General features: G+C 29.3%; 1 protein-coding gene across 1 annotated transcript; it reads left to right on the top strand.

Annotated features, from left to right (window-relative positions):
* The first annotated feature begins 11,626 nt into the window (after window positions 1-11,626).
* On the top strand, window positions 11,627-13,343 carry LOC137831543 (peroxidase RIP1). The gene is made up of 3 exons (XM_068639263.1): window positions 11,627-11,861; window positions 12,030-12,224; window positions 12,437-13,343. The coding sequence occupies exons 1-3, from the start codon at window positions 11,646-11,648 to the stop codon at window positions 12,995-12,997; spliced, it is 972 nt and encodes a 323-aa protein (XP_068495364.1). The 5' UTR covers window positions 11,627-11,645; the 3' UTR covers window positions 12,998-13,343.
* Window positions 13,344-15,302: the final 1,959 nt, after the last annotated feature.

The raw sequence follows: 15,302 nt of genomic DNA, 5'->3' as shown, positions 1-15,302 counted from the left end.
TAAGCATTTTAAAAGCTTTACGTGAAAATGTGGATTGATTTGATGAAGATTATACCTATTTATTCATTTATTTTCTTTTAGACGAGACGATGAAATGAACTTGATTTGAATCAGGGGTGTCTCGTGTCCATGCTTTTTGATTTTTCTACGTTGTAGGGTCTACATTGTTATGTGTAGTTGCCCCAAAGAGCATGCCAATGTTGACTATTCAAAGGTTGCAAAAGCACCTGTGCTATGTACTTATGGAGATTTTTTTTATGGGTAAAAGAAATAGTATAAATAGGAAAAATAAAAAGAGAATTTTCAATTTATATACAACAATTTTAGGATGATTGGTAAAAAAAATTGAATTTCTAAGAGATATGTTAGATTAAAAATCCTCTTAGAACCTATCTAAGAGAAGAAGATCAATGTTGATCTAGTTGGATTAGTCCCCAATAAATGCTAAATAGTAATCTTCACTCTTTGAATTAACCATTATCCAAGCATTTACTAGTTGTTTAGTAGGCTAATTTTGTCTATACACTATACCCTTTACATTTCTCACTTTTCATCTCTTGTTTTCTTCAAATCAACTCCCTTCCATTTCTTCTCCACTCGCTTTTTTCAGATCTTTTCAGCATATTACCTCAAATTGGATTTTTGTGTCATGTTCTGTATTTATATTTCAATTATTTCCTTTCATAATCCATTTATTTTTATAATAATATTTTATAAAAAAAATATTTAATTATGATGCAGAAATAGTATTACGAAGTGGACTTTAGTCGATGTGGGATCTCCAACACACCCCCTCACGCTGAGACTGCCAACTCGTGCGTGGGACTATATATTATGGGTGGTCCGATAGCGGGTGGCCTGATAAGCCCAACAAATACTCGCTAGGATAGGCTCGAAATGGCTCTGATACCATATTACGAAGTGGACTTTAAGCCTAACTCAACCCCATAAAACCGGCTCATAGGGTTGAGGTTTGCACCCACTTATATACAATGAAAGGCTCTAATCTCTAGTTAAGGTGGGATCTCCAACAAATAGTGTAACTGAATTGACATTTTCATTCAATTATAAATAAACCTTTACCATAAATTAGTTAACTTTTGGCTAAAGTATGGACGGAAGGATTTTAAAATACAAATTACTATTAGATATTTTAATACTTCAAATACTATAATATAACAAAATAATCTTTTAAATTATTTTTTATTTAAACTTGTCTCATCTTGTTTTTGGTTCACCATTTTGGCAAATTAGATAAAATGGGACAAAGTGAGCTAATGAGTTAAAAATATAAAACCTGACTAATAAGTTAAGATCCACTTTGTCACCCCTACCTATATTGGTTGTGGAAGGTGATGTTAAATACATTCCATAGACATTTGAAGTAAATATACATGTGTCAAATATTCGTAACTATGAAAGGAGATAATAATATTCTAAACTTCAATACATACCTAGTGTGTCTTCAACCAATATACACTCGAACCATAAGGCTCTGTTTGGATTGAGGAGGAGATTTGTAAGGAGGGGAGGGAGTGGATTTGTGAGGATTGGAGAGGATGTGTAAGGATATGTGAGGTTGTTTGGATTGAGGGATGATAGAGTGGATTTGTGAGGATGGTTTATTGTAAGTTTACAAAATTATCCTTCTTATTAAAAAATATTTAAATAATGAATTATGATTTTTTTGTGTAGGTTTGAATTAATTAAATATTTTTAATATATAATATCCTTAATTATTTATATTTTTAATAAAAAAATAAAAATAAAATATAAAATATTTTGGTGTTAAATTAAAATAAATTTATTAAATACATTTATGAAAATAATATTCATTTGTTACTTTATATAACTATATATATTGTTGATATTATAATTTTATTTTATTATTTATAATTATATGTTGTTATTAATAGTATAATTAAATATTTTTGAAATTATAAATAATAAATAAATTTATGTAATATTTAATTTTATATATTAAAATAAAATGCATGCACAAGGGTATTTTGGTAAAATGCAACAATTCTACTAAATCCTCACAAATCTCTTCATTTTGTGAAGAATGAAAAAAATCTTCCACCCTCTCCCCCATCCTCTCCCCCACTCTCAAAACCATGGAAACAAACACAAAAAAACACCCCCTCCCTCCTGCCCCTCCCTCCTCCCACTTGGAAGCAAACACACCCTAAGGCTCTGTTTGGATTGAGGAGGGGATTTGTGAGGATGGGAGGGAGTGGATTTGTGGGGATTGGAGAGGATGTGTGAGGATATGTGAGGTTGTTTGGATTGAGGGATGATAGAGTGGATTTGTGAGGATGGTTTATTGTAAGTTTACAAAATTATCCTTCTTATTAAAAAATATTTAAATAATGAATTATGATTTTTTTTTTGTGTAGGTTTGAATTAATTAAATATTTTTAATATATAATATTCATAATTATTTATATTTTTAATAAAAAATTAAAAAATATAATATAAAATATTTTGGTGTTAAATTGAAATAAATTAAATACATTAAAATTTATGAAAATAATATTCATTTGTTATTTTATATAACTATATATATATTGTTGATATTATAATTTTATTTTATTATTTATAATTATATGTTGTTATTAATAGTATAATTAAATATTTTTAAAATTATAAATAATAAATAAATTTATGTAATATTTAATTTTATATATTAAAATAAAATACATGTACAAGGGTATTTTGGTAAAATGCAACAATCCTATTAAATCCTCACAAATCTCTTCATTTTGTGAAGAATGAAAAAATCCCTCCACCCTCTCCCCCATCCTCTCCCCCACTCTCAAAACCATGGAAACAAACACAAAAAACACCCCCTCCCTCCTTCCCCTCTCTCCTCCCACTTGGAAGCAAACACACCCTAAGAGAGAAGGATAGGGTGATCGTGGAATCCACACATCGATCTATTCATAGACAACGAAATATGAGGAATTCCAAACTAAGTGTTCAATCGTTAGATAATTTTTCAATCAACGGTCACAAATAAATTACCTTTCAAATCTAATGACAAACACGTTCATCGAGAAACTTTAAACTCTTTGTAGGTTACTCCTACTTAAGCTTGGGGTATGTCATACTTATTGGATATAAATCGAATGATCAAGTAGACATATATAGTTAAAAAATTGATCTTTCTTTCAAATACTAATCATTAACTCTCAAACTTGAAGCTAGTAAATTGTTAAAAATTTACTTTTAACAATTTTTTTATCAGAAAAAAAAAATTAAATTACTTTTAACAATACTAGTATTTTTAAGTTATCTTTACATCAAACAAATGCAAACACCATTAAAGAAGAATGCTACATAGAAAATAAATTCTGATAGCTTTTCTGGTGAAGGTTGAATCTCGTGACATATAATTATGAGTTGGTTAAAAGGTTTGAATCTCCATTTGTGTATGAGATTTGAATGAAATTAGATATTACATATATTTTCCCTCTCGATACAATTTTGTTTAAGACAAATATACACTATAAAGCTAGCTATATATGTTTAGTTTAAGAAAAAAAATCTGAGTGGATAACTACAGTAAACAGATTGCACATGAATTTGTTATTTCCTTTACTTTATACATATAATTTCAAGTAAAAGAAAAAAAGAGTTCAATCGTATTTGGTTTCCACAAGAGAAAAGAAAAGATAACATATATATGGAAAAACAAAGAATATAAATAAAAAATATTTAATTAAATAAAAATAAATTATTCTATTAAGATTATTCAATTTAACAAATAAATAAAATGTTATTTCTTGTTATTTTATTATTATTATTTTTTTATCAGCAAAGAATTAATAAATTAAAAAGAGACACTTCAGGGGTGTCCCAACCCGTATACATGAAACCTTTGGTTCTAGATCACCAGAGCACATACAAGACTCGCAAAGACCTGCTGAACAAGTGCAATGACGTTCCTAAGAACTACCAAAAATCAAATGCACACTTCCCAACATAGTGATATTAAACTATTATTGATTGTGTTTTAGCTTAATATTTTATTATTATTATTATTTATTATTATTATTATAATAAAATAGGGTAAAAAAAAATTTAAACCACACAAAATAGATTATAAGATGAAAATTGTGGAAAGGAAACTTAGGTAAGGAGGAGAAAGGAATAATAATCTTGAATGGATGGGGAAGGACTTTGTTTGAATGGGAAAGCTACAGGAGCAACAACTGTTAATGTTGTTGGGAAGGAAGAACCTAAATGAAGAAAATGAGGATTCGTGGGTGTGGAGAGATAGGGATTCTACATAGTTTTCAGTTCAATTAGCATACATAATTTTGAAAGGAGAAGGACAGGTCGAATGTGTCGCTATGTATGAGGGGTTTTGGAGGATTAAGGCATAATCGTCCATCAACTCAAGCTTGGAGGGTGTTTGAGGATAAAATAGCATCGAAAGTTAATTGGACAAAAAGGGAGATAATAGTGGAAAACATTGTTTGTATTATGTTTGGGGAGGGGGAGGAAACTAGAGTTCACTTATTTTGTACATGTTAGGTAGCCTGACTTGTTTGGTCTAAATGTTATGAGTGGGTGGGCATGGATGTCGAAAATGCTTTTCTCTCAATTCAGGATGATTGAGAAAAGTGAAGCAGTTAATCAGATATGGATGTGCGTGTGAATAGTAGTTATAGGAGAATTGTGGAAATAGAGAAATAACAAGATTTTCAAAAATGGATGCATAGATCATACAAAAACATTCACGATGGCGCAATTGAAAACTTGGTCATGGATAACCTCGAAGGTACGCTTAACAAGTTTTTCTTTTTTTCTGATTGATGTATGGAATCATTGGTGTGTATGAGATCTATTAAATGTAATGTTGGTTAGAGAAGCGTGGATCAAATCTGTTGGGTATGTGTAAGTGATTGAGGTAAGGTAGGGATGAGCAGGTTTGCTCAAGTTTGCGTCCTTTTATCCCATGTATAAGGGTTGATGTATCCCTAAAATACTTTTATTTATAAATTATTTTCTTGTTGACAAAAAAAAGAGATGAAAATTGTAGAAGATTTTTTTTTTCTTTTTAACCCATTCTAGATGTTTGTTTAATATTTAAAATCTTGAATTTATGTTTTGACTATAAATGAGAAAATGATTCAAAAATAGTTTAATTTGGATGTGCATATTTTATATTTAACTTGATCTGTCACAAAACTAAACATATACATATGCATAATCAATGTTGTAACTCAATGAGATACCTTATTACTTTTTTGTTGTTGTTTTGTGTAAAACATAAATGTGTGGGTTTTAGCAATTTCTTTTAAAAATAAAAAAACTTCATAATTTTAAAGAAATTAAAATACTTTGAATTTGAATTAAATTTGATTTAAATTATTTATTGTTAAAAGTTTTATTTGAATAATGTAATTTAAATTTATTTTTCTTATTAAATAAACATATTTTAATGATTAGCAAATATAAAAAGTTTTTTTAATGTTAAAAAATATTTAATAATTCAAAAATATTATTAAGTAATTTTTTAATGTTGATTTTTAATCAGAACTCATCAAGATTTTTTTAATTCTTTTATTACAAAACTTATGTTAGTTAACGCATGTCTTTAGTCAAAATTATTTTGAGTTAATATTTGTTACAATTATTTTGGTTGATTAGTTAGAATTATTTTTTAAAATTAATTTTCGACAACTTTTCAATAAATAATTGATTTTTTTCTTAGATAACACAACTAAAAAAATAATCTTAATAAGGTTGCTACAAAAATTTCTTAGTTAACTTTAAAAAATATTAATTGACTTGGTTAAAAAATAACATTAATAACATTGATTGAAACCCAATAATTACAAAAGTTTGACAAAAGTGATCTTAAAAACACTTAATTGACATTGAATGAAAAATTATCTCACCAATATTAACATAAAAAAACTCTTAATAACATCAACTGAAAAAAAATAGTCTCTATTAATGAAAAACAATTTTAATAATATAAACTAAAATTAATTCTTAAAATATCAATTTGTAACTCATACAACATATATATGTGGAAAAAAAAAGTACGAAAAATTTAAAATTCTTGATCTACAAATAAAATTTGAAATTTTATAATTTTAATTTTAGGGGATCAAATTATGCAAATTTTTATTTCTTCTAAATAAAATTCATTCAACTAGAATATTTCAACTTTTTTTTTATAAAAATGAATTACCTTTTAAAAATTCTACTTCGACACAATCTACTTTCTCTCATTTTTAATTATATTTCTTTCTACCTCTCCTCTATTTTAGAGAAGCAAATAATATTTTAATTTATATAACAAAATTAAATATACATACAACTTTCAATAAAAAAATTTGATCTTAATTTATGTTAAAGTAATAGTTAATTTTAATATTGAGCTCCCATTAATAGATAATATAATCTTTTGAATTAAGATAAGATAAGCAGGTGGAGAAATGTAATTAATGGAAGGTGGTGTATAAATGAATAGGATATAGACTTTTTAGATATGCCTATTACCTTTTCCTCTTCTCTTTTCTTACCTAATCATCTAAGTTAATAAGATTCCAACTTTTCACAATATAAATTGATACTGTCAGAAAATATTAAAATAATAAACTTAGTTCATATTATCTTTTAATTTTCAAAACTACTAACTAAAAATGGTGTCAATGAGTTGGATAAAAAAAATGTATAAACCTTTAAATCTCACTCAAAATAAGCCTACAATATAACAACTAAATAGAAAACTATAGTGTATATAGTTTAGCTTATACAAAATCAAATTGATTGTCCAAAATTAAAAAAAAAAGGACCACAAATAAACCCTAGATAGATTAGGTGGATAAAAGGCATTAAAAAAAGCTTTAACATTTTTGTAATTAGCATGTGCATCACATTGGGTTAATTAAGTAGAAATTCCACGTGCATTACCAATTTTCTATATGCTAGTTAAGTAGTTTATGCTATTTATTCTAAATTAGTTTGTTATAGTTATATGATATAGGATGATAAAATGGGTTAGATTGGTCTAGGTTTTCATTGGTTTATAAAAAAAATATAAAGTAGAATAGGTTAAACCTTTGGAGAAATGAAAATCTCAATAATACGAAAATGTTATTTAATTTTTTTTAAAAATAAACTGACATATAAAAACTGATTAACGGACTAAAAATACTGCCTAAACCACCTTACCATCAAAATGATTATATTTTTCATATGCGGTGGCTCATGGGAAAGAGAAAGGTGTAGAACACAACATAAACAATGAACAAAGTGGTTGCTATCACTTTTGTTCATAATTCTTTTTCTATTGAAGTTGAAAATATTAGTGTTTAATTGTTTAATCAATTCAAAATAGAAAAAGTATTGATTTTTTTAACATAACTTCCATTTGATTTTTTTTTGGGGTGGCAATGCATCCGCATAAGCCAATAAGCCAGTCCCGCACTTGACCTGTCTCGCATAGAATCTGTGGATTGATTTTTCTAACCCTCCCACATAAGGGTTGGTCCATTTTTTTTAATAAAATTTTTGGATTTTTTTAATTTAGATGCATTAGTTAAATGGTCTCATAATATTATTTTCATGATATATGTGTAGTAAGATGTTATTAAAAAAATCGGAATGTGAAATATGAGGCTACATAAAGAAAATATAGGGGGTGTAGGAAAAAAATTATACATTTTAAAGTTATGCGGGTTATGCATGCCAACCGCCCCGCTCTGCACTTGGCCCATGTGGACTGCGGATTATGCGGGACGGGCCTAAGCGAGTCAGCGAGTTGAAATATGCAACTCATCTTGCGTTTTTTTGAGCGAGTCGCGGGCCGGCCTGCATGGCCCGCTCCACTTTGTCACCCATAATTTTTTTTCTCTTAAAAGAGAACAAGAGAGAAGAAAAGGTCAGATCTCTCACTAAATATTATATTCTCATTTAATTGTAAATCTACCTATAAATGAAATGAATTGAAGATTAAATGTTTGATAAATAAGTTTGATTATTCCTTGACAGGGTAAAACGAGATTATTTATCCACTCAATTTTAACTCATCAATGGTTTAAACTGAAAATCATATGATCAACAATTTTGTATTTAATGTTAGTATATTTACATAGAAAATCACAATAGTGGTATTGAGTTAAATATATTTTTAGCATTGTGTTTGTTTCATAAGTGGATGAGTGGAAGGGAAAGAGAGTGAAAACTTTTTTTTTTTTATACAAATAAAGATATTTGTGTTGATTTCATCTAAGATTTTTGCATTTTACCTAAATACTTATTGAGTATGAAGTCAAAATCAATTGAGTTGGACTAACTAAATATCATGTTTAGTGTAATTAGTGTGCAACATTAAAGAAATGAAAACCTAATAATTGTCCGTGTGGATGTCGGTTGCAGTTAGCGACTGAAGCACGATAAATCATGTGTTCTTTATTTTTTTCAGTTAATCCATGATTGTGTGTATTGTTTTCGCGTACGTTTTTCCATCAATACCTATAACAATATACAAAATTAAATATTATATAAATTTATTTAACAATTTTTTCCCTCACTCAAAATTGTAGATTAATTATTTTTCTATACTTTATAAAGTTTTGAAAGAGATTGTTGTAAATAAATTACGTGATAAACAAAATTCCACATCAACTAAAAATCTAATTTTGACTATTTATAAATGTCAGCCCGAAATTTCACTTCAGCAAAAAGTTTGGCTTTGATTATTTATCGACGTTAAAAATATTTAATAAAAATATATTTAACTTTAATAATATTTAATTTAATTAATATAATAATTAATTATTTTTATTTTTAAATTTAATAATTTGTTTATAAAGTAAATTCTTTATATATATAAAAGTTTTGATGAAAAGTCAGATAATTGTTGATTGACAAGTGCCTGTAAACTCCCTGAATCATTATTATTTAGATGGATAGACCTTTTGTTAGACCTTACACTCCTTATTAAATCAGCAGGTAGCCGACCAACCAAGCTAAGTTCAAAAAGTCAAAATAAATATCTATATTTTATATGATTGGAAGAAAATCTAGTTCAAATTTTCCTGCCTAATATATTTAATTTAAATGAAAACTTTCTATTAAGTTATGAGCAACTTTTTTATATATATTAAAAAAATATTATAATAGATAACAGGCTATTTTTATGTTCTGTCAATTTATAAACATTAACTAGAATTTAATTGTAGGAATTGCCTATTGTACCGGTATGGATGAGGCCGACCCCTAACCTCCTTGTCCGAGATCTGGTCAACCTAACTAAAACTAAAGGAAGGTCGGTCGAGACCTGAGAGACTTGGTTGAGATGACGAGGCCGACTGCCTGTTTGGTCGAGACCTTGGAAGACTCGGTCGAGACCTTAAGAGTCTTGGCCGAGACAATCGACACCACTGGAATTTGGCCGAGGGCCGGCCCACACCATGGGTACTTGGCCGTCGGCCGACCCCTACTAAAGTTAACGCTCAAACCAAGATCAGTGAAGTTAATCCATCACTAAGAATTAGGTAATGCGACCTTAACCAGTATTCACCTCGATAAACGGGCCCAACAAGGTAGGTCCATTAGAATAATATAAATAGCACGTATTCCGAGGAGTAAGGTATGTCATTTATTACTGTTCACCTACCTGAGAGCTGACCACCCACTTTACTGACTTGAGCGTCGGAGTGCCTTCGCAGGTACCCCACCATCCGATGTTCAGCCGAGACCGAGTGCCGAAGGAGAAGCAAAAGGACGAGAAGAATCCCAGCTCACCATCCTATACGCCTAACATTTTCTTCTATCAATTGCTTTGATTTATTCCAAGAGTTGACATATCAATGTCAAAAATAATAACGCAGGCATGGTCATGATTTAGATTTCTTATGACTAATTGAGATACAAAAATCATAATTTCCTACAACTAAATAATTGGTTAAGTACAAATTTGTCAACGATCAAATTGTATTGTATATTATTATATATCCAAAGTATGAAAAATGTTTTTATTATAGTGAGAGAAAAGAAGAAAAAAGACTTTGACTTTTTCATAATTAAAATAAATTTATATTCAAGTTAAAAATAAAAGAATTTATAAAAGTATATGAAAGAATTGGTATAAATGAACTTATGTATAAATTATTTTAATGATTAAATATGTTTTTCCTTTTATGAAATTTCCTTTTTGTCTAAAAATATATTTTATTTTGATTTTAATAAAAAACATTAATTTCAAATTTTCTTTTTATTTTCTTCTTTTAAAATTTTGTAAAAATTCTCATCCATAACTATTATATATTTAGCATTTAATGCTCATCATATAACTGGTTCAGTTCGAGGCAATCATAGTGAGCACTGCCTTAGAGTCAATGCAAGTATGCTTTTGATCCGAGAAAAATAATTAAGATTCCTTTATTGTCTCTAATGAAAAATATGACTCCGAAAGGTTAGCTTTTGCAATTATTTTCTGGACTAACTTTAGAAGAAAAAAATGTTAATTACATCACTCACGTTCCCACATGTCTCACATTTGTTTACATGGTAGAATCACTATGCAAATTCCAAAAGAGGGGGCACACTCTTGTTAAAATAGGTGAAAAGTGCATGCAGTGATATGTATATATTCATCATGAATTGGCTTTATCGTGGATCTTGGATGTTCAATGGTCTTAATTAACATCTTTTTCTTCATATATTTCATTTTCGATTGTTAAAATTAGCATATAGTAATTAATAAATAGGTAGCCTAGTGTATATAAGAATAGTAACTGTACTCCTTTAATAAACGAAGCTGCCGCAGAAATTCTGCTTTTAACGGTAAATAAATGCATATTTTGTTTTAATTGTTGATTTAATAGTTTTAGGTAACTATTCATAAAATCATTTAAGATTATAAATGTAATTGTTAGCAATGATAATAAAATATCTTCCTCTGATTTATTCTAAAAAACCAAATATTGGTATTAGAGTTATCTTCTTAAGGAATCTGTGAGGTTAGTAGATTGCAAGGAGGTTTCGATTTTTCGGCACCATCTGTCTTTGATAAAGACAATTATCAAATGTGGGTTGTTCGTACAGAAACCTACTTAGAAGCATTGAATATATGGAAAGCTGTAGAAGAGGAAATTTATAAGAATAATAATATTTCATGTACTCCTTTAATAAACGATGAACGAAGCTGCTGGAGAAATCAATGGGAAATCAATGATAAAAAAGATGGAGCTGCAAGGAGGTAGGGGAAGGCTAAGAAGCTCACCTCAGAGAAAGAAAATCTCACAACTGAGGAGGAGCAAAAAGTGATTTCTCAGAGACGTTGGAGGGGGTTAAAGATTATGAGAATTTAGATGAAAGAAAATGAGGCTCGTGCAAGTGGAATATAAACTCAATTAGTGCCAATTGTGTAATTCCATTTTTATTTAAGATAAACACAGCCCCGAAACATGCAGCATCTCTTGACTTGATGTCTCTAGCCAACGTGGGCGGGGCAATGTTATGCACATCCAGTTGTATCATGCATAAAATATTATGTGAATATAGCTAGTTGAAGCATGCAAACGAATTAACTAATGGATACCTTATTGCCACTTCCTTCTATATAAATCATGCCCTAGCCAAAGCAATAATAACTAAGTTCAAAGCACAACACGATGACTTCTATCATCCAATCCCTGCTTGTTCTTGTTCTAGCCACTTTCCTCACATTTATCGTCCCTTCCAATGCACATCTCACTCCTAATTTCTACGACAAAGTTTGTCCCAAGGCATTACCAATCATAAGATCACTTGTTCAGCAAGCGATTAATCGTGAACGACGCATTGGAGCGTCACTGCTGCGTCTGCATTTCCATGACTGCTTTGTTAATGTAAGTTATCAATTACTTTGTTACATTTGAGTTTCATGTTTTGATGCCATAAACATAGACACAACTAACTAATATTGCGCTCTAGTTTCCTATAGCAATTACTTTGCTAATCAAAGTTGAAAATTTCGTATAATATTATGATATATTGATGGTTGGGATGAGTTACAGGGATGTGATGGATCAGTTCTGTTGGATGACACCAAGAAGTTCATTGGCGAGAAAACAGCACTACCAAATTTGAATTCTATAAGAGGGTTTGAAGTGGTTGATGAGATTAAGGCAGCAGTTGACAAAGCTTGCAAAGGCCATGTCGTTTCATGTGCTGATATCTTAGCTACAGCTGCTCGTGATTCTGTCGCCATCGTAAGCATATATTATAGTTATAATTAGTTCCACACATTTATCATCTTTTTTTTATCATAAAATATTACTAAATATATGTATATTTCCACTATTTTTTCTCTCTAGGTTAACAAGAAAATAGTTTCTTCCAATTCTTTTAAATTTTTGGAATAAAACAGTACTTTATAGTTCATTGATTATTTAAAAAGTAACACATTTTGTGTTCCAAACAGCTGGGAGGTCCAAACCTATGGTACTCTGTATTACTAGGTAGAAGAGACGCCAGAAGTGCAAGCAAAGATGCTGCAAACGCCAACCTTCCCCCTCCATTTTTCAGCTTCTCACAGCTTCTGACCAACTTCAAATCTCACGGAATGAACCTGAAGGACTTAGTGGCACTCTCAGGTGGCCACACCATAGGTTCTGCAAGGTGCGGTACCTTCAGAGACCGCATCTACAACGACACCAACATTAACCCTAGTTTTGCAGCCTCTTTGCGCAGAACATGCCCTAGAGTTGGTGGTGATAGCAACTTGGCTCCGTTGGACCCAACTCCTTCAAGTGTTGACACTTCATACTACAAGGAATTGCTCTGCAAAAAGGGTCTCCTTCACTCTGACCAAGAACTCTACAAGGGGGATGGAAGTGAAAGTGACAAGTTGGTAAAGCTTTATAGCATGAACCCTTCTGCATTTGCTAACGATTTTAAGGATTCTATGATCAAGATGGGGAACTTGAAGCCTCTCACCGGTAGAAATGGAGAGATCAGACGCAATTGCAGAAGGATTAACTAATGCTGCATCCAAATATCGTTCGTGGATGCACCACAATAAAGACTCAAAGATTGAGAAATTATTATTATTAATATAATTATTATTATTATTATTATCATTATCATTATATTATGAGCGAACTAAGCTATGGATGCATGTGTTCGTTTAAAATGTCTGTAATTGTGTTTTTTCTACCTATTAAGATTAACGTGTTAGGTTCAGATAACTTTGAACCATAAGTGTCAAAAGAAACCAGCAAAAGATAAAGGTCGCTCTAAGACAGTGACTATGTAACAATTTGTGGACAATTTGTACTTTCTGAATTCGTGCAGTGAGTGAATCATCGCAAGAGTTTCAAATCTTGTTATTCGATTTAACTAAATTTTTTTTGAAGTTGACTTGTATAAAGTAAACACAATGTAAGCTATGTGAATTGCTAACAAGAAAACTCGTAATTAATATTTATAACTTTTAATATCGGTCTTATTAGTGAGAAATTTTTATAGCTTACACAAGTTTCTAGTAATTAACAGTAAGCAGTTTTTTTTTATAGCTTGCAAGTTTCTATTTTATATAATGTTTTCATTACCTATTGTTGATTTAATATTTGAATTTTTTCATATTAATTAATGAATTCATTTTTCATGAAAGATTAAAATTTTCATTCAAATTTTTTCTACTGAATGACCTGATTATGTAATTTCAGTGGGAAATACGACATTTAAACCGGCTATAATGCAGGAAATAGCTCATATAACATAGTGAGACAGAAGGAGGAATTAATATGGAAGAAAAGTGAGTTTAAGAGATACATATTTAAATAAGTCATGATAATTTGATCACTTTACTTAACAACAAATTAGTCACATTAATATTAACCACTAGACCAGACAAGTTTTTTAGTCAGATTATCAATTTTATTATACTTATTATTATTAATATAATAATTATATTAATAATAATAATAATAATAAAATAAATTATATTAATATTAATATTGTTAATATTATTAATAATAATAAGTATAATAAAAATCATAATAATATTAAAGAATTTGTTTGGTGTAGTGGTTAAATTTTTTTTGGTCAATGAAGGAACCTTGTTTTGAATCCCATTCATTGCAAATTTTATTTTATGGCGCTCCATGGCGCCAAAAGTTACATACGGATATGCAATTTTTTCCGTATGTAATTACATAAGGATTTTTCCGTATATAATACCTGTTTACATACGAAATTTAATTTGTATGTAAAAATCCGTATGCAATGTAAAGTTGACAGAGGCCTTACATAAAGAGAACTGCAAAAAATTTGAACGCCTTTCCAAGTTAACTTTAGTAGCAATCTTGTTTTCTAACACCCTCCAGGCCTATGAACAACAATGATGTCAGAAATTTGGTCTTACAAAAATAGAGTTTTGTTTAAGAACGATATTTGTGATAGGAAGGAAATCTTTAGTATAATCCAACAAATGGTGGATTCGGATCACTAAACTAAATAAAATAAAAAATCAGATTTTACTTATCCTTTATGGTGTTTGAACCCTTTAGCATATTTCCACTTGTCTTGATTGTTCTATCTCGTTGTTTAAAATAGGATATGTTCTCACATTTAACAGTTAAATGTAGTCTGCTAGTCATTTATCTGTCAAGTTAACAACTTCACCTACTTTGACACATTAGAAATCATACCAGTTGTATAAGGGTTGATCCATCCCTAAAATGGATCGCATTTATCAATTTATTATTGTCGATAAAAAAAAGAAGAATCATGCCAGTTTTTTTTGACCTTATACAATGCATAAAGGTGAAAGATTTCTTTATTAAAAATTCTATGTTTTATATGATAATTACAATATAAACATAAGGATTCAGCTTATTGTTAAATTTTTGGATTTTGTACAGCGTAATCTTGTAGATTATAGTTTTCTTTTTTTTTTTAAGAACATTTTATACAGAACCTTATATATGAGTTGAGATATTCCATTACTCTTTTATTTATATATTTTTTTACTGATTAAAATTTTTTTGCATTATGTTTACTTGTTTCGCTCAAACTTCTAATCTGTCCGTAATATGTGCAATTTACCCGCGTGTATACACTCATCTTCATTTATATATGCTCCATTACTCACGAGCTTAATTTTAGGTCAAACATTGAAAGTTTAAGAAATATTTACTGTCATTTTTTGCAGATTGGCCTGCAACATAAAATAATGATGGAAGATTATCTGGCACTTAATTATTATGAAACATTTTTTAATTAAAGCGTTATTACATCTGGTATAAGGTGAAAGATTAATACACAGAAAATAAGCTCTAATAATT

The sequence above is a fragment of the Phaseolus vulgaris genome, chromosome 6 (assembly GCF_051622355.1).
Source record: "Phaseolus vulgaris cultivar YP4 chromosome 6, ASM5162235v1, whole genome shotgun sequence".
NCBI classification, from domain to species: domain Eukaryota; kingdom Viridiplantae; phylum Streptophyta; class Magnoliopsida; order Fabales; family Fabaceae; genus Phaseolus; species Phaseolus vulgaris.
This window is presented reverse-complemented; position numbering and strand designations above follow the sequence as displayed.

Coding starts and splice junctions, on each gene's coding strand:
- LOC137831543 (XM_068639263.1), top strand. CDS start 11,646: ATGACTTCTATCATCCAATCCCTGCTTGTTCTTGTTCTAGCCACTTTC. Junction 11,862..12,029: donor TCCATGACTGCTTTGTTAAT/GTAAGTTATCAA, acceptor GATGAGTTACAG/GGATGTGATGGATCAGTTCT. Junction 12,225..12,436: donor CTCGTGATTCTGTCGCCATC/GTAAGCATATAT, acceptor TGTTCCAAACAG/CTGGGAGGTCCAAACCTATG.